Below are 18,287 nucleotides of genomic sequence, written 5' to 3'. Positions count from 1 at the left end.
CTCTCCTGAAATCCTGCTGATCTGATCACATCCCAGGGGCTTTGCTCCCTTAGGATAACCTTTCCCACCAGCTACCCATGTGTAACTCCCTGCAGCTCTCCACCCTGACCTTTCTGAAACCCAACCTGAGCACAGGCATGGAAAATTTCAGCTTGGATGCAATCTGCCTGGCAGAGCCATGTGCAAACAGATGGCAGAAGCAGGAAGCCCGAGAGCTGCTGTTGCCATGGCAGTGCCAGAACAGCCCCTGGCACCCGCTCTCCCTGTAGACAGCAGCAGCCCTGGGTCCCAGGGGCTCTGCACCCAGGTGGACTCCAGCCCTCACCCCACAGGGCAGGAACCTCGATCCCAGCTCCTCTAAGCACACCCTCACTCTGCTGCTGCTCCAGCCATTCAAGAGAGCTTGTGTGGAGGACAGGGAAGCTTCTGGGAGGCAACGCGACACCCCCAGCCCCTGGGCATCCTTTCCTGCGACAGAACCCACTGTTCACCCCTGCCTTCCCCAGCCTCACCTCAGGGAGCAATTTCCTTGCCAATTGCTCGGGTCACAAACCTGACCACAGATGGTGACTTCAGCCAGCCTGCACCAGTGTCTTCCCAGGAGGATGAAGGTGTCTCCAGAGGGGAATGCTGCCCACCTTGCCCCTCACCACTGCTCAGCAGTGTGGCACAGAGCTCCCATCTAAGGGTCCAGTGGCAACACAGTTCCAGGAGCTCTGTGGGGACTTTGCAGTGGTACAGGTCCCAAACCAGCCTGCTTTCCAGATGGGGACTTTCATGCAGGAGGTGAAGATTCCACACAAGCAGTAGGTCTTGTCTCCAGCTCTTGAATCACAGCAGCATCATCTCCATGGGGAGGGAACACCACACATGATGGAAATGGGAGGGAGCCCCAGCCCTGAATTTCCAAAAGCCTCCTTGGTCCTTGTAGCTCTGATCTTGTGTTGGTCTCCTCCAGCACCAGCTTTCCCCACCATAAGGCCACCCACAAGCTCTTCCAACACCCTGAAAGATCTCAGAAACACTCCAGGTTCCTCCCCAGCTTCCATCAAACCCACCACAAGCCCAACTGAGGACAGGACAAACACAACCACTGGCATTCAGAAAGCTGCAGCCCCAAAAGAAAAGTGTTTTATTTTTCTTAATTTGGAAACTGGTTTAAAAGAAGAAAGCAAAAGCTCTGCTTTCTGAGTCAATGGGAACACTGCAAACACCAGTCCTGTAACTCTGGGCTGAGGCCTGAAATCCTCCTTTAATACAGATGATGCTGGCCAGCATACAGATAAACGAATACAGATAATGCTGGTACCAGCCTGGAGGAGACTCTGGGAAGGGTCTGCCTGACTAAGAGGTTGTTTCTGCCTTAACAACACACAGAAGCATCCTTGGAATTGTTCTCCCCTCCCCAGTTACATCATCTAAACACAGGGTCACCCTCACACAGTGGGGCTCTGTGTGCTCAGTGCTCAGCCCAGCCTTGGCCTCAGCATCACTGAGGACATTCCTGGCAGGTGACCACGCTCCATCTTCTCCCAGCTGAGCCAGATGCAGCTGACACTGCTCTGAGGACCTGAGAGCCATCCCCAGGCCCCAAACCATCCCCTGTGCTGGGCTCTGCCTACCCCAGCTCTAATCTAAGCGTCTCAGCAATTTCTTCTACTCCTGTAGCCTCTTCCTGACACAAAACAAAGCAAATGCATGGACAGTCTGTTTAGAGGGAAGTCAGAGGAAAAACTCTGGGAGGTGAACAGTAGATTTGCTCTTTCAGGAAAAAGTCTTCTCAGCCTCAGCTTCCTTCTGCTGCAGCTTCCGAATCAGCTCCAGCAAATTCATCTGTAGAGTCAGCTCCTGCAAAGGGAGAAAAATGTTTGTGCAAAGAGATGATTCCACTTCTGCTGCATGAAGCAGGAAGGACTGGCCTGTCCCATGTCCCCAAGAGCTTCTTGTTCTTAGGGAATTACAAAAAAATCAACCAGGCAGCTAAAAACCAAATGCTTCATCTTGTTCAGGTGTTTCTCTAAAACATGGAGCAGTGACATCTTACCAGACTTGCTGCAAACTGTGGCTGTCTTAAGAATGCCAGCACTTGAGGATTCCTTAAGGATCCAGAGAGGCTCTCCAGAGAGGCACACATGATAAATGTGCTAGGGGCTATGAGGGCTGGCAGGCTGAGGAGGGCCAGCAGCCCCAGTAAAGGTTCTTCAGGCCCCTTCCCACATCCCCCAGCATCTCCAACTTCCTGACCCCTTCCCAGCATAGAAGGGCAGGAAGAGGAGGGATTGCTTTGGGAACCCTCTGAGTGGGATCCAAGGCAGGCACAACACATGGCTGTGCTGGTGCATCAAATTCCCTGCAAGCATTTCATTCCCTGTTTCTGGAAAACTCCCTTTTCCAGGACCACAATCTATTGGAGACATCAACATCAGCTCACAGTTCCTCTGCCACCTGCTTGTTCTTTAATTACATCTAGCTCAGAGACAACATGGTGGAGCCAATAATTTGCGAGTGTAGGTCTGTGACTCAGCCCTGCAGACACGGAGCTATGGAAATAAAAACCTATTTTTGTAAGAATATATCCCCTGCACAAGGAAGCATTTCATACAGACTGGGGGGGAAACACATCAGCTGATGGGAACCGTGTGAACAGATTCCAGCAGGGATTTCTTGGTGGCCCTCACAGGCACAAGCCAAGATCCGGAATGGTCTTGGCATCTATCCCAAAGGTGAACATACACAAACGCAGCAAAGAGGAACCCTAATAAGGCTTATTGCTTACAGAAACAACATGAAGGGCAGGGCAGGAGGGAGAGAACAGGCTCTCTGCATTACACAACCAGGGAATAGCAACACTGAAAAAATAAGAGGCTTGTTCAAGGCTCCACAACTGGGAATCATGCGGGTGGGTGTTAGAAAATGCCTGTTTGGCTTCATTTAAGCTGTGTTTTCTCAGCAGTAGGTTTTTATCAAAGTGACATTTAATCAGCTGAAAAAACAGAGTTAAGAACAGCCTGTCTCTGTGTTCCCTGCAAACTTGTATGGCTTTACAACAAGACTTGGGAATTTTGAGGTTCTTTGTTCCTGTGGCGGCAGGAACAAAGGACATAAAGGAATAAATAAATAAGGACAATGTGCACAAACCCAGGTGACTCCTCAGATAATTTGAGAGCAAATGCCCTGGGGAAACTGGGAACAATTCTTTATCACAGCCTGAGATCATCAGCTCCAGCAAGTCACACGCAAGAATGAACAAGGTGCCTAATAAACAGTCTTGGAGTCAGTTTTCATAGCTAAGCTGAATATAAATGCAGTAAATGAATTCTTTTAGTGCTTTTCAGACCCATTTGAGATTCACAGGACTTCAGGCTGTTGGCACAGTGTTTTGGTCCCCCACAATGGAAAAAAGTACTGCAGGATGTTGGGAACGCTGCCAAATGGTACCTGGGTTTCTGCTCTTTAGTTGTGAACTGAGTACAAGTTCTGACCAGCACACACCACCCACCAGTAGGGAGGCAAAGGACAGATTGTTCTGTTTGACACACCCATCCCCAATTTATCTACAGCGAGATTTTTTAAAAAAAATTAAAGATACCAACCCAAGAGCACTGTTAAACAATCATGGAATGGTTGAGGTTGGAAGAGATTTTTAAAGGTCATCCATGTCCACCCCCTACCATGGGCAGGCACACCTCCCACTGTCCCAGGCTGCTCCAAGCCCCATCCAGCCTGGCTTTGGACACTGCCAGGGATCCAGGGGCAGCCACAGCTGCTCTGGGCAACCTGTGCCTTACCAGCCTTCCAGAAAAAAAATTCTCCCTAATATCCCACCTAAGCCTGCCCTCTGGCTATGGGAAGCCATTCCCCCTTGTCCTGTCCCTCCCAGCTCTGGTCAGAACAGCTCCCCTGCCGTGCTCAAACACCCACCTGGGGGTTGGTGGTGATGTAGAAGCCAGACACCCCGGCCTTCTCCAGGGTGCTCTGCTGGTCGATTACTTTTTGGTCCAATTCCAAGACAATCTTCTCATCCATCATTCGCTGCTCCTCTCGGATCTGTTGCTCCATAGCCTGAAAAACGTTAAAGTCAATGGGAAAATGGAACATCTGCGTTCCTCCCATCTCTTTCTCATCTCTAAAATTTTTACTTGGAACTCGAGAGCAACCAGGCCCTGAATCTCTCCTGATGAGTCCAAGGACAGCAATGGGAAACCAGCAGAGCCCCAGGTCTTAACACCTCCACCTGCAAAGCTGCCACTCCAGAAAATGCAGGGAAGTCATGGGAACAGCCTGCTCTCTGAGTGTCTGGAGGCCAGGAAAGACCATGAGGAAACACCACAGTATCTGCATCACTTTCTCTGATGAGTCACCACCTGACCTATGGCTGAGCTCAGCCCAAGAACTGTGTGTCCCTCTCAGGTGAGGCTGAAGGAATCCTTGGAGGAATAACCTAGGCCACTGAAGCTCATCAAGATGGCTCCCTGGACACTAATATGGTGCTGGAGCTGTGAACCCCATACAGATCCTATTTATTTCTGAAAGGATCTGAATGCTGGGCTCTATTTTGACAGACTGAAAACATTATTAAAGAAGAACTTTGCCAGAATAGCTCCAACCAGGAGGGCATGGCCACTGCTGTCTCACCAACATCTGCCCAAGCTCCAGCAGAGTCATTCTGTGATGCCTCCAGAGAAGAATGGAGCCCAGCAAACAAAGGCATGCTGGAAATCAGGAGTGGAAGCAGAGAGCAGGGCTGCAGGGGACAAGCAGAGAATAGATCAAGTAAAGAGTCCCACATGTGCAGAGGTGATACCAGGCTGCACTGAACAGCAGACTTCCTTTGCAAGCCACAGGGAACACCAGGAATCATCAAACCCCATCAAAAAACAATGACAGGCTCATTTCTGTAGGGTGGGCAGCAGAGTGAAGGCACAGATTCTGCTGCTCTGCTCAGGTGAGACCCCCCCTACAGAGCTGCCTCCAGCTCTGGGGGCCTAGCACAGCAAGGACATGGAGCTGCTAGAGCAAGTCCAGAGGAGGGCAAGGAGACGCTCCAAGGGCTGAAGACTCTGTGTGACCTTGAGCCCCTTCCAGTGCCTAAAGAGGCTCCAAGAGAGATGGAGAGGGACTTGGGACAAGGGGTGGAGAGACACAACAAGGGGGAATGGCTTCAAATGGAGAGGGCAGAATTAGACTAGATGTTAAGAGGAATTCTTCCGTGTGAGGATGGTGACACAATGACAAAAGTTGTCCAGAGAAGCTGTGGCTGCCCCATCCCTGGCAGTGTCCATGGCTAGGTTGGATGGGGCTTGGAGCAACCTGGGATAGTGCCAGGTGTCCCCACCCATGGCAGGATGGGGTGGGACTGGATGAACTTGAAGGTCCCTCCTAAACCAAACCATTCCATCATTCTGTGCTTCTCCTGCAAGAAGCAGGAAATAAATAAATCATTAGAGAGCATCCAAAGGAAGGCAACAAACAGGGTGAAGGGCTTTGAGGGGAAACCATATGAGGAGCAGATGGTCTGTTCAGCTGGAGGAGACTGAGGGGAGACTCACTGAAAATTAAAACTTCCTTGAAAGGCAAAGAAGAGGGGCAGAAGCTAACCTGTTCTCTGTGGTGACCAGTGACAGGACCTGTGGGAATGACTTGAAGTTGTGTCGGGGAGGGTCAGGCTGAGCTCAGGGCAAGGTTCTTCCCCCAGAGGGTGCTGGCACTGCCCAGGCTGCCCAGGGAATGGGCACGGCCCCGAGGCTGCCAGAGCTCCAGGAGCCTTTGGGCAGCACTGCCAGGGATGGACAGGGTGGGGTTGTTGGGGGTCTGGGCAGGGACAGGGGCTGGGCTGGATGGTCCTTGTAGGTTTCTTCTGACTCAGCTTTTTGTGTGATTCTGTGAAAAGCCACAAGTTTTCATCATTTCATTCATGCAACGCTGCCCTTTTGTAACAGAGAACTCAGGCACATGTTCAGCTGGAAACATCCATGTGCTAAAACTATTCCCACTGCACAGAAAGGCAGAAGTCACAAACCCCAGTGGCTGCTGGTTAAAATGGCCTTGGAGGGGAGATGAACACCTCCACCCTCCCACAATTCCTGGTGAAAATTCAGAATTTGTGTGACAGAACTCTCGGCCATGAACAGTGTGGGGAAGGGCTGAGGTGTGTCTGCACCAAGGTGTGACCTAACAAAGAGCAGCTATCACTCACATGGGGCAGGAGCTACCTCTTGGAACATCTCCTGGATGCAGAGCCCACAATTAGCATATCACAGTGAGGAACCTTCACAGATGCAGAATTTGGATCCCCTCGAAGGTGACTACACAAAAGCTGCTCCAGAGAAAACATTTAGGGCAGGATCTCATGGCAATAAATGGGAAGAAACTCAAGACAACTCCAGCTCCAACAGAAGCCAAGGCAGAGTGATGACTGCTCCTTCACCAAAGGATGCTGAGGAACAAACCTAAGCAAGCTCTGTCCTCACACTTTCTTCAGTCCAGGGGTTCAATCCCTTTGTGGGAGACACAACAGATTAAAATGCCTCATTACCCAGATTTTCCCTCCTCCCACCCACCTCAGTGGGCCATTGCCTCCTTCACTTACTGTGCTGGAGAACTGACTTTCTTTGGACTTGAACAAAACACCCAAATTTAAGTGCCTCACATTGCTTAGTGTTGGCATCTAATTCTGGGTTAGAGAAAAGTGTCACATCTTGGACAAATCTGAGGCACACAAGTTTTGCTTCAGCCCTGCCGGCCATGGACCCTGCATGATGGGCTAAGCTTTTCTAAATGCCATGGATTCCACTGAGGAGCCAAACATCTAAAACATATACCCTGTATTTCCTGTCCTGTGAGACCAATCCCAAGTTATCCCATGGGAACTGATCATGGAAACCTTTAACCACAGAGGGTACCTCCAATTACACACACATCAGATACAACAGAAATGATCAATCTGTTCCCAAAATGCTCTACAGCAGAATTGTCAGAGGATGAAGACAGGAAGAAGTGACTCTATTAACACCTTGGAGAGGAAAACAGAAGAAGGGTAGAGGGCAGGTAGGAGGAAGTTGCACAGCATGTAAGACAAGGAGAAGTCTTGGGCAATTTAATGAAATACTGGAAGTGTTGAAAACAGGCAGTAGAGATTACTGCTGGAAGTCTAAGTTACTCAGAGACAGAAGCAACAAGGACAGGTACCAGAGGTCCAGCCTGGCTTTAGTTACCTTGGCAGGAAATGAGGAATGTGGGAACACCAAAGAATCCAACAACAGCAAGCACTGACATGGGCCAAGGCAGGAAACTGTTCTCATTCACCTCATGTGGACCAAAGTAGCTTACCCCCACATTTCAACCCCACTGACTAACATAACCAGCTACTTGCCATTTTCTTACATTACAAAACTGCCTCTATCTATCACGAAGAGGTGACAGAAAAGTCCTCTGGGACTGAATCTTTTTGAAATGCCTTGGGATGCTCTCAGAAACTCTAATTATGAAACTGGAGGTGTTTCCTCCTTATCAGTGGTACTCTCATAGGATAGTTACACCCATCCTATACAGGCTTCAGGCCATCAGATAATGATGGATCATTAAAGTGCTGTGGAGAGCATTGCCTTTGGAGCAGGCTCCTGAGCTTCCACAATGCTCAGATCACACCAGGGATGGCAAGAGCCTGCGCCCCTACCTTGAGGGAACAAAAGGTAGAGCAAGAGGAGCAGGCCTCTAGACTGAGGTGGGGAAACCAGGTCTGTGCTAGTTTCCAGGCCAGCCAGGACAGCTGGTGTCTCCTGAGGCTGCAGGATAGGAACAGGCAAACCCTCTGGAGATGCTGCAGAGCTCCTGCAGTAATGGGGCTGTGGGAGTCCTGGGAAGGGACACAGCTCTGCACTCCTGCCACCCCCACCTCCAGCCCAGCCCCTCTCACCTCCATCTCACGCTGCTGGGCTGCACGGAGCAGTGGCAAGTTGTGGGGCCTGCAGCACTGCTGGGCCTCCTTGTGCCGATGGAACAGCTCCTGCTTCAGCCCTGCCAATGGCACGGGGGGCTCAGGAGGGCACACAGCTGCCAGGTGCCCCCAGTGCCCCCCCTACCTCCCTCCCTCCCTCCAGTGCCCTCCCCACAACGTGCAGTGTCATTCCCTGTAGCTCCCTTATGCCCTCACAACCCACCCCCAGGGCGCCACAAACCACCCCAAAACCCCCCCAAGCTGTCCCTCTCAGCATCACCTCCAGTGTCCCCATCACAGTCCCCCAGTGCCCTCTAGTGTCACCCGCAGTGTCCTCCACTGTCTCATAACCTGCCCCCTTACTGTCACCCCCCTCCCCCCCAGCGCCATCCCCAAGCCCCCACTGCCCCCTCACCCTGTCTCCCTGGTGTCCCCCCACCGCCAGTATCCTCCGAACCCCCTCCCCACCCCAGAGATGCCCCAGGCCCGTCTCCTCCCGCAGGGTCCCCATCACTTCCCTGGAGTGCCACCCCCATTTCTCCTGAGCTGTCCACCCGCTCTGTCCCCTCCAGTGCTCCAGCACGGCCGCCCTTGTGGCCCTCGCCCCAGCGCTGCCCTCTCCAGTGCCCCCAGAGGCCCGGAACTCCCCCCACGGCGGCCCCGGTACCGCGGTGCTCGCTGTGCAGCTGCCGCCGCTGGCTGTACAGGTTCTTCTCGGTGAGGTGCTGGATCTCCAGCAGCCCCTGCACGATCTCGAACACGGTCCCGTCCAGCAGCGCCAGCGCCAGCTCGGACAACGTCGTGTACGAGAGGCGCTGCTGGCAGGCACTGCGGGCACACACCGGGTCAGCGCCGGCACCGGCAGCGGCCCCTGGCCCCCCTCGGGCTCCGCTCACCTGGGCAGCGCCTTGACAAGCGCCTGCAGCTCGGCCAGCAGCCGGTAGTGCCGCTCCTGCTGCCGGGACAGCACCTCCTGCTGCTGCTGCTGCTCGGCCGCCTCGAACCCGCCGGGCCGCGCCATCGCCCCGCCGGCTCCCTCCCCCTCACGCGCTCCCTCACGGCCCTCCTGCGATCTGCGATCTGCGATCTGCGGCTGCGCAGCGCCGCACGACCCCCGCCTCCTGCCGCAATTTGCGCATGCGCGAAGTCGCCTCACGTCTCCATCGCCCCGCCCCGCCCCCGAGACGCTCAAGCCTCGCCCCTCCGGCCGTCACAAGCCCCGCCCCCAGAAGCAGCCAATCCCCGGCCAGTTCCTCCCTATGGCCTCGCCCATTGCCCCGCCCCCCTGCTCCCTGTCGCGATTCCCGCTCATCCCGGTCCTTGCCGCTCCCTGTCGCGATTCCCGCTCATCCTCTTTCTTGCTGCTCCCTGTCGCGATTCCCGCTCATCCTCTTTCTTGCCGCTCCCTGTCGCGATTCCCGCTCATCCTCTTTCTTGCTGCTCCCTGTCGCGATTCCCGCTCATCCTCTTTCTTGCCGCTCCCTGTCGCGATTCCCGCTCATCCCCGTCCTTGCCGTTTCTGGCAGCCTCGGGGCCCATCCCGGGCCCCGGCCGGAGATTTCCAGGCGGTTCCACCCCAGCCCATCCCATGGGATGCACGGGCAGGAATCTCGGACTATCCCCCTGTTCCAGCTTGGAAGCAATTACAGATGTTTTAAATTATTTTATCAGGAGCGCTTCAGACGTAATTTGTCCGCTTTGGAGTGGATGAGTCAAAAGTGGGTGACAAGGTGGCTTCAATCAGGGCCAAAAATGTGGTGCATCCCCAGCACTGGTGGGATTGCACTCTGTGAAGTAATTCCAACCTATGAAGTGAGGAACATTCCCTATGGACACTGTGCCAGGGTCATGCTGGGCAATGTCTGGGGATGCCTTAGCAAGGATGAGGCTGCACGGCTGCCCAGATCCCTTCCAGTCCCTGAAATCACATGGAGTGTGCATGCTGGGGTGGTGATGGGTCCTTCCCCTGCACGCTGGGGTGTGGGACATGAGGGGTGAAGAAGGATGAGCTGTGCATTCATGGCAGCAGAGCACAGGAAAAGGTTCCTGTGTTCAATTAATAAGAGGAAAGATTCATTGAAATGGGTTAAGAATGCCTTAAAAATACTGGATTTAATAGGACTTCAAAGCCTACAGATGCTGCACTGCTGCTCAGGGGGACTGGAAATAGCAGAGAGAACACAAAGCATCTCCAGCAAAATGGAGTATCCTGAAAACATCCCTGAATGGAAATTACTTTCTTTCCCCCAGTTCAATGCCTTAAATTTCCATTCAAGGATCCCTAAATCCGAAGAGCTGGAGAGGCTTTGGGTGGCTGACTGCAGATCTCTATGCCTGGGCTACTTAGACCTTATGGAGTTAACCATGCTGTGTCCATCTGTCCAGCCTGCCCCTGCCTGTCCTTCCCCAGCCTGGTAGAAGCACCTCCATGGAATGATTTCTCCAGGAGCCACTAGGAGGTTTTGCTGTGCTGGAGCAGCGAGAGGCTGAGTGCTGCAGCCTCTGCTGAGCTGCTGGGTAATGGGTCCTTTAAACAGAGCTGAGAGCTGTGCTGCCCAGCTTGGACATGGGCAAGAGCCTGGATCGGGATGAAAACATGCCAAACACTTTGCCATACTCCTCCGTGAAGATTTGATGGCAGCTTTTGCTAAATATCCCCTTCTGCGTGTCACCTGCTGTCACAGAGTTTTGCTGTCCTGGGGAATACCCCCAGCAGCACAACCCAAAATCCCATTGACAGCCAGTGATGCTCAGGGATGGTTTCCCCTGACACACAACCAGACCAGCTACCTGCCCTGGCATGTCTGCCTGCACTGGTTAGGATGTAAAACCCACCTGCCTTGTCCCCTGCAGTGTCACAGCCTCATGGGCATGCCACAGTAAAGGCAGCCTCTGCCTTTACTTTGCTGCTCTCATGGCTTCACTGGGCTCCTGCTCCCTGCCCGAGGCTGTTTTGGGGGCTTTCAAGCCCGGAGGTGTGTAGCTGCGGGGACCCTGTGTCACAGGGCTTGCAAGGGTTGCAGGATGAAGAGAGAGACGAGAATGTTGACCTCATGGTCAGAAGGCTTGATTTATTAGTTTATGATATATATTACATCATGACTATACTACAAAGAATAGAAGGAAAGTTCTCAGAAGGCTAGCTAAGCTAAGAATAGAAAAGGAATGAATAACAAAGATCTGTGTCTCAGCAGAGAGTGAGACCCAGCCCTGCCGTGAGTGGTCAGTAAATCCAAACATCCACCCGAGACCAATCACGGATCCACCTGCTGCATTCCACAGCAGCAGATAACCATTGTTTACACTTTGTTGCTGAAACTTCTCAGCTTCAGCAGGAAAAATCCTAACGAAAGGGTTTTAATGAAAAGATGTCTGTGACAATTCTGAGCAGCAGCAGGCTGGGGGCCATGCAGGAGCTCTGGCAGTGCATGGCCATGGGGGTGTGTGGCTGTGGGGACCTGAGCAGCAGCAGGCCGGAGGCCGTGCAGGAGCCCTGGCAGACCGTGCCCGTGGGATTGTGTGGCTGTGGGGACCTGAGCAGCAGGAGGCCGTGCAGGAGCCCTGGCAGACTGTGCCCGTGGGATTGTGTGGCTGTGGGGACCTGAGCAGCAGCAGGCCGGAGGCCGTGCAGGAGCTCCGGCAGTGCGTGCCCGTGCCCGTGGCTGTGGGCAGCAGCCGTGGGTGCATCCCTGCACATCCCTGTGGGTGGAAGGGGGGAGCTGAGAGAGGCTTGGCCCGGGGAAGAGCAGGGCACATGCCCACGGTGCCAGCAAGAGAGCGGCACCATCGGTGCCTGTGCACCCCCGTGAGGGGGGAGGCAGGGGCGGCCAGGGCCTCTGCTCTGCCGCGGACATTCCTCTCCCTTCCTTTGTGCAGCAGGAAATCTGCGCTTCCTCCGTTCCCAGCGCTGCTCCCGCCTCAATCGCTACCAGATGTGGCTCCCATGCATTTCTCATTAGCCCGGCAGCTCCGGGCGCTGCCGCTGCAGCCTGCGGGGCTGGCGACACAAACGCAGCCGTCCTGGGGCTCCCGGTGGGGGGGGATCTGAGCTGGTGTGTGCTCCGTGAGGTACCTGGAGCTTTGCACCGGCATCATTGCTGGGCCAGGATGCTGATGGGGATGCAGGGATCTCTGTGGGGATGGAGCTGGGACAGGGTCCTCTGCTGGGACCTGCACAAGTGCCATGGGGACAGAGGGACGTGGGGTTTGGGTTGGAGGAAGGAGCTCAGTGAGCTGGACTGCAGCTGGGTCAGCCATTGGGGACAATCTGCATCCCTAGGCTGGCTCTGGGAATGTAGGAGAGGTGGGTGGGTGGCACACATGGGGATTGGGGCTGGAGACCACGGTGACCTGGGGTGTCCCATGCCATGTATGTCCAGGCAGGGAGTACATCAAGATAGGTTGGGATGTGCAGGAGGCTCTTGGGGGGTGGGTTCAGGCTGAGGTGGTGTAGTCCCCGACCAGCTAACAGTGTTTGCAGTGGTGCCACAAGCAGCTCAGGTGACACAGCATGGGTGGAGGAAACACGGGTGCTTCCTGAGCTCCCTAGAACATGCCAGCACCAAGGACGAAGCCACGGCCGCTGGACCCAGGGGCTTGAGAGCAGAAACAACCTGCAGGTGGGTTGTGATGACCAGGAAGAGCCTTAACTAAGCCTGGATTGAACTATGAAGGGACAGGCAGACCTGAGAAAGCTCGTCTGTCCTTGCTCACCCTGTTACCCCCACCATGGAGTGAGAGAGTGGCTGGGGAAGAGCCCAGTGGGACTCTCCTGCTGGGCAGGATGAGGCCACAATTGTGTACTCATGGCCACAGGACCTCTGCACTGGGAGAATGAGATGTTCCTTGCCTTGGCACAGAGGAATCTGTGGCTGATCTTGTCCTGCTGCTTCTTGAGCCCCTAAACCAGCTGTGGGGCTTTCCTCATGTTGGTGGTGCAGAGGAGGCTGAGGGGGAAGCAGGGGGACAAGAAATACAACAGGAGTGGAGTGTCTGTGGAACCTGGTGCATGGGGGTATATTGCCATGGGGAATAATCCCCGAGCACCCTGAGCACACACCTTCCTGCAGGAGATGTCTGTCCTAGCCTGGAGTCCCTGGGAGAGCTGCCACATCACCATGGCTCTGAGTCACCACTCCAGAGCTGGGAGTGGCCTCCCCAGCCTTCGGTGAGCGTGGTGTCACCGGACAGCCAGCTGTCACTGAAAGAGGCCAATGCTCTGCAAATTCTGCCCCAAACATAGCTTTACTGCCTTTCCTGTGGAGTCAGGGACAGGTCAGCATAGCTGGTCCTTGGGCTGGGAGCACCCCAGCAGTGGCTCTGCTGCCATGGCACCAGTGTGGCCCGAGCTGGCCTGGCCATGGCAGGAGCACAGCCCAAGGCACGGGGCCTGCAGTTAGTGCCTGGCTGGAGCCCGAGCCAGGGCTGGAGCCAGGCTTTTCCTGAAGCAGCAACCCCCGCAGGCCAGGTCTGGGGGGCTGCTCTCCTCAAGGCTGGATCTGTCTCTCAGCCAGCTTGGCTTGGATGGTTTCCTCAAGTCTCCTCCACTCCTCTTTGGACCCTATAAGAGCTGCAGCAGCCCTCTGGGGTAGGGACTCCAGCAGCAGCCCTCAGACTCCATCCTGCACTGGCTGCACGGTCAGCCACCACCCTGGCTTTGCCACCTGTCCCCAGCCTTGCCCCCTCCTTTTTCAGGCCACTTTAACCTTTTGTGGGCCCTCATCTCATCTCCTGGGCAAGGGGAGGGCATGGCTGTGACTGCCAGAGCCTCAGCCTCAGGCTCACCGGATTTATTCCAATTTAAACACTTCAGAGTAAAAGTGTTTCCCCTGCTCTGGCCTCTGGAGCTGAATATCTGCACGGGAATTTCACCCCTGAGCTGCAGCTAAAATAAGACCTGGATCGAGGTGGTCGCTGGCTCGCGGAGGTGCTGGGTGAAGCCTGCACGCTCTCCTGCCCGCTGGCTGCTGCTGCAGCTGGGACACCCAGGGCTGCCGGCTGGGAGGGCAGCGTGCATCACTGGAAACATGGCAGAAAACATGTCCAGGCGTTGGCTGTCTGGGCCAAGCTCCATAGGGACTCAGAGGAGATGCTGGCAGCCACGTATCCTGAGCGCACATCATTCCTGGGATGGGACATGGATGTTCAGCCAGGGCAAATTCATGTGGGTTGTGGCTCAGAAGCTCAGGAGCATCTCATGTCTTTGCCACCTGCAGAGAGAAGTGTGTCAGGTCTGTTTGAGTTGAAGTGACAGGTCTGTATCACCCCATGGACAACACCCTGCCTGGGGAGCCTGGCAAGGGGCAGGAGCTGCTCCCCCTGGGCCGGCCGGGGAGGCTCCCAGCTGGCTGGGGCAGGAGCTCCCAGGTCACTGCACAGGGCTTCATAAGCAAGGATGACCTCGGGTGAGACTGAAGTGTGTGGACTTGGCTGGGAGTTGTGTGCAGGGGCCATGGGCTGCAAGGGGTGTGTGCAAAGCATGTACAGGATGCAAGTGACACAGCAGGCTGCAGGGGACACAAAGGATGCAGCGGGACATAAGAAATTCAGAAAGGATGCAAGGGGTATAAGGGATGTACAGGATTCTTAAAGGGCTGCAGCAGACTATCAATAATGCATGCAAGCAAGCTGCAAGGGATTCAGAGAGTGCAACGGGATGTAAGAGTTGCAGTGGGATGTAAAGTATCCACGGGATGCAAGAGATGTAAAGGATATGACTGTATGTAGGGGTTACAGCAGCCTGGAGCCAGCCCCTTATATCCCTTGGCTGGTGCTGCCCAGTTGGCCCTGTGTCCTTCTGAGTCTGCAGCCTGACTTTGGGCAGGGACCCCAGTTCGTGGGTCCTAGGATCCCCCTTGCTGTGCCCCTACGGTCACCAGCTGAGCAGGGACAGCTGCAGGCTGCACTCCCTTCCCCTCAGGATATTTTGGAGGTCTCCAAGCCCCTCAGGGGGACAAAACACCCGTCCCAGCGAGGTGGCTGTGGCTTCTCTGCTGCAGACAAGGAGCCCATTCAGCCCCACGCCCCGACCCCCGCCCTGCATCCTGTGCAGCTCCTCGGGGGGAGCGCAGCCAGCCCCCAGCAGCAGCCAGGGCCGATCATGTGGCTCCTAATGAAATCCAGATCCGGGCAGAGCGATGACATTGAGCAGTGATTTGTGCTCCCACCCAGACTAAACACGGGCAGCAGCGATGGCCGGGAGCACAGGCTGGGGATGAATCAGGTACCCGGAGCCTCTGCCTGACTTCTGCCTGATTATTCCTCCTCTCCTGCTCAAAACACTTGGATAGAGTGCCCTCATGCTTTCCCTGCAAAAATACGGATTTTTCCCAAATGATGCTTGCAGAGGCTGAAATAAAGGCTCAGGCTCTTGAATTTGCCCAGCGATGGCTCCGTGTGTTAGAAGCTCCTTTGCTCTGCGCAGCTCATTGCGGCCAGGGATTAACTGGGGTCCTGGATCACGTGGAAACACTTCCACTGGTCCATGGGTGAGGGAGAGCCTAAAATGGAGCCGAGGTGGGTTTGCAGAGAGTGTGGCCGGGAGGTGCAGCACGATCCCCCCGATGCCTGCAGTGGGGTCCGGTGCAGCCCCTCCCTGCGCACACCTGAGTGCGCACCTTGATGGGAGCCCCATCCTCAGGATGGACAGCAGGGCTGCACAGGGCACACCTCCTGTGCACACCTGAGTGCGCACCTTGATGGGAACCCCATCCTCAGGATGGACAGCAGGGCTGCACAGGGCACACCTCCTGTGCACACCTAAGCACACACCTTGATGGGAACCCCATCCTCAGGTCCTCAGGATGAATGGGCTGGGCTGCAGGGCCCCTAAGCTCTCCATGAGATGAAGGAGTGTCCCCACTTGGAAGCCCATGCAATGCATGGCAGTGCAGGACAGGGCAGAGGTGACCAGCCCTGAGTGCCCATCGGTGGGGACAAAATGGCTTCAGAGAGGTCCTGCTCGAAGAGCCTGGAGCTGCTGCTGGGAGGGGAAGTCCCTACCAGACATCCTGCTGCCCTGCTGCCCTGCAAGTCCGTGCTGGAGCCCCCTGAAGGCCAGGTCCTCAGGGAAGGACCCAGGAGAGCCCTTGTTGGATTCAGCATTACAAAACCTGGTCTGTGGGCACGGTGTTGAGAGATGCCTGGGTGGCACTGCCATGATGCCAGTGGGGATGGGGCTGGCACCTGGGTGCTGTGGGCAGGCTTAGTCTCACCTCAATGTCCGCACCTTCAGCTCCTGGAGCTTTGCAAAACAGGTAAGTACATAAGTTTTTGTGTATATATACATACTGTGTTTGTGTGTGTATAGATATATATTACCATATAGATAAAACTACAGAAGTATATAAATCTATGTTATAAATGTGTAACTATATGTACCATGTGCTGTGGGAGTATCTAGGAGAGTGTAGGTGTCTATATACAAAAATAAATATAGAAATAGAAAAACATTTACTCCTGGAGTGTATAGGAGTGCATACAAATACCTTTTTTATATGATGTTATTTTTATATATATTTAAAAATTATATATAATATACACTCTTATACATTCCAGGAATAAAAAATATAGAAAATATATTGACTTAAAAATTATGTTTATAATATATAAACATATTTTTATGTGAGTGCATATACTCCTGGAGTATGTATTTCTATCCATGTCCTGTGTTTTGTGGCATCTTGGGCACGGGGTGCAGAGACAAAGCACTCCCCACCCCCCTGCCCCATTTTGCCATGAGGGAAAAGGCTGCACATACCCACCCAGAGGCTCCACCATCCCAAGGCAAAGCTGCAGGAGCTGGATCAAGGTGTCTGTGCCATGCCGGGGCTGGTGCTGCAGGGTCCCAGAGCCACCAGCCATGCTCACAGGGACCCCTGGGGCACAGGTTTCTCCTTCCTCCTGGATGCTGATGCTGGTGCTGCCATCCTGCAGGAGCACAGGGCCCGTCCTTGGCTCTGCAGGTTTGGTGCTACTTGGGTCAGGAGCTGGTGGGTACCAGGACAGCACAACAGCAGCAGCTGATGGCCCGCAAAAGGCTTCTATTTCTTGCCACTGAAACACCACCAGAGCCCTCCTCAAACACCAACTATCCCCAAGAGATGTTGATGAGGCTGCCGATAGCTGTGCTGAGGAGTGGGAAGTGATTCTGGCAGTGCTGCAGTGACTGTGACTCTTTGAGGTCCCCTGGGGTGACCCATGCAGCCTGGCAGCAGAGAGCCCAGTGCCAGCTGGGTGGTGGCTGCATGAGGACATCACCCACACAGCCTGGGGACATTGCAGCATCACCAGTGTGGCCATCCCTGCAGCCGAGTGTCCTGGGGAAGGCAGTCACGACCCTGCATCCACTTTGTGAGGCAGAGAAGGAAATGGCCATTTCCCCACCTATAGCATAGCCACAGGAAGTGTCAGCTGCATATATATTGATATTCCTATAATTCTGATAGAGCTGCCCAAACCCCTTCACGTTCCCCCATCCAGCATGAAATTCCCTCTGACACTGCCATCCCCCTTCCTAGTGAACACTGAGAGAGAAATTTCCTATATAGTTTTGGGAGCTCTGGGTTGTCTCCTGTGTGCTTCGTTCTCATTGGAGTTTCCCTTTTGGGTTTATTTTTGGTAGGGCCTGAAACAGGAAATGAATTGTTGGCAGCAGGCTGGCTTTTATTGCTGCTCGCTGGCCAAGCCAAAAACACGTGCTGTTGTCCAACCCAACAGCTCCTTCTCTGCTTTGGGAAGTCAGGAGGAAATGGGAGGCAGATCAGTGTTGCAGTGTTGGTGGAGGAGAGGATAAGCCAAAAGTATCACTGTGCTCCTCTGATCCCATGGATGATATGCTGGTGGAACGGGGTGCTGGTGGCTCCATCACAGCCACTGCCACAACTTCTCCTCAGCCATGGCCACCACATTGTCACCAAAAGCCCTACCTGTCTGTCAGGGTAGGTGGATCCTGCTCTGTCTCTGGGGAAGCAGAATACCTGATTTCTCCACATTATGACTGGGTTCAGCTGGCTTTTCCTTGAGGTCAAAGTTTTCTGCCTGCCCAAAATTGCCCCGAAAAGCAGCTCAGAACAGCAAGTATGGATCATTTCCTGGTGGAACTTACAGCTGCAGGAAAATTGTTTGATGGTTTTCAGCCTCTGCTGATTTGTAAACCCCTGAACAAGACCTCCTCACTGGTGCCTATCATGAGGAGCTGTCAGTCAGAGGTATCCAACATGCAGTGGTGGGAATAAAGCCTGCAGGATGCCTGGAACCTGGAAAAGAGATTCATTAGCCCTTCCTGATACCGAGCTGTGGCAATGCCTCATCCATGTCTTTCCCATGGATGGCATCACAGGACATTACGGGA

At 54.3% G+C, this 18,287-nt stretch overlaps 1 protein-coding gene across 1 annotated transcript; it reads right to left on the bottom strand.

The window, feature by feature from the left end:
• Positions 1-1,109: 1,109 nt before the first annotated feature.
• Positions 1,110-8,995, bottom strand: LOC132081405 (protein DGCR6). The gene is made up of 5 exons (XM_059485104.1): positions 8,833-8,995; positions 8,604-8,764; positions 7,916-8,016; positions 3,922-4,062; positions 1,110-1,848 (listed from the first exon to the last, which is right to left on the bottom strand). Exons 1-5 carry the CDS (start codon positions 8,955-8,957, stop codon positions 1,765-1,767), a joined length of 612 nt encoding a protein of 203 aa, XP_059341087.1. The 5' UTR covers positions 8,958-8,995; the 3' UTR covers positions 1,110-1,764.
• Between the last annotated feature and the right edge of the window lie 9,292 nt (positions 8,996-18,287).

The sequence above is a fragment of the Ammospiza nelsoni genome, chromosome 18 (genome assembly GCF_027579445.1).
Source record: "Ammospiza nelsoni isolate bAmmNel1 chromosome 18, bAmmNel1.pri, whole genome shotgun sequence".
In the NCBI taxonomy this organism is placed as follows: domain Eukaryota; kingdom Metazoa; phylum Chordata; class Aves; order Passeriformes; family Passerellidae; genus Ammospiza; species Ammospiza nelsoni.
Note: the sequence above shows the minus strand (reverse complement) of the source record. Positions and strands in the feature narration are given on the sequence as shown.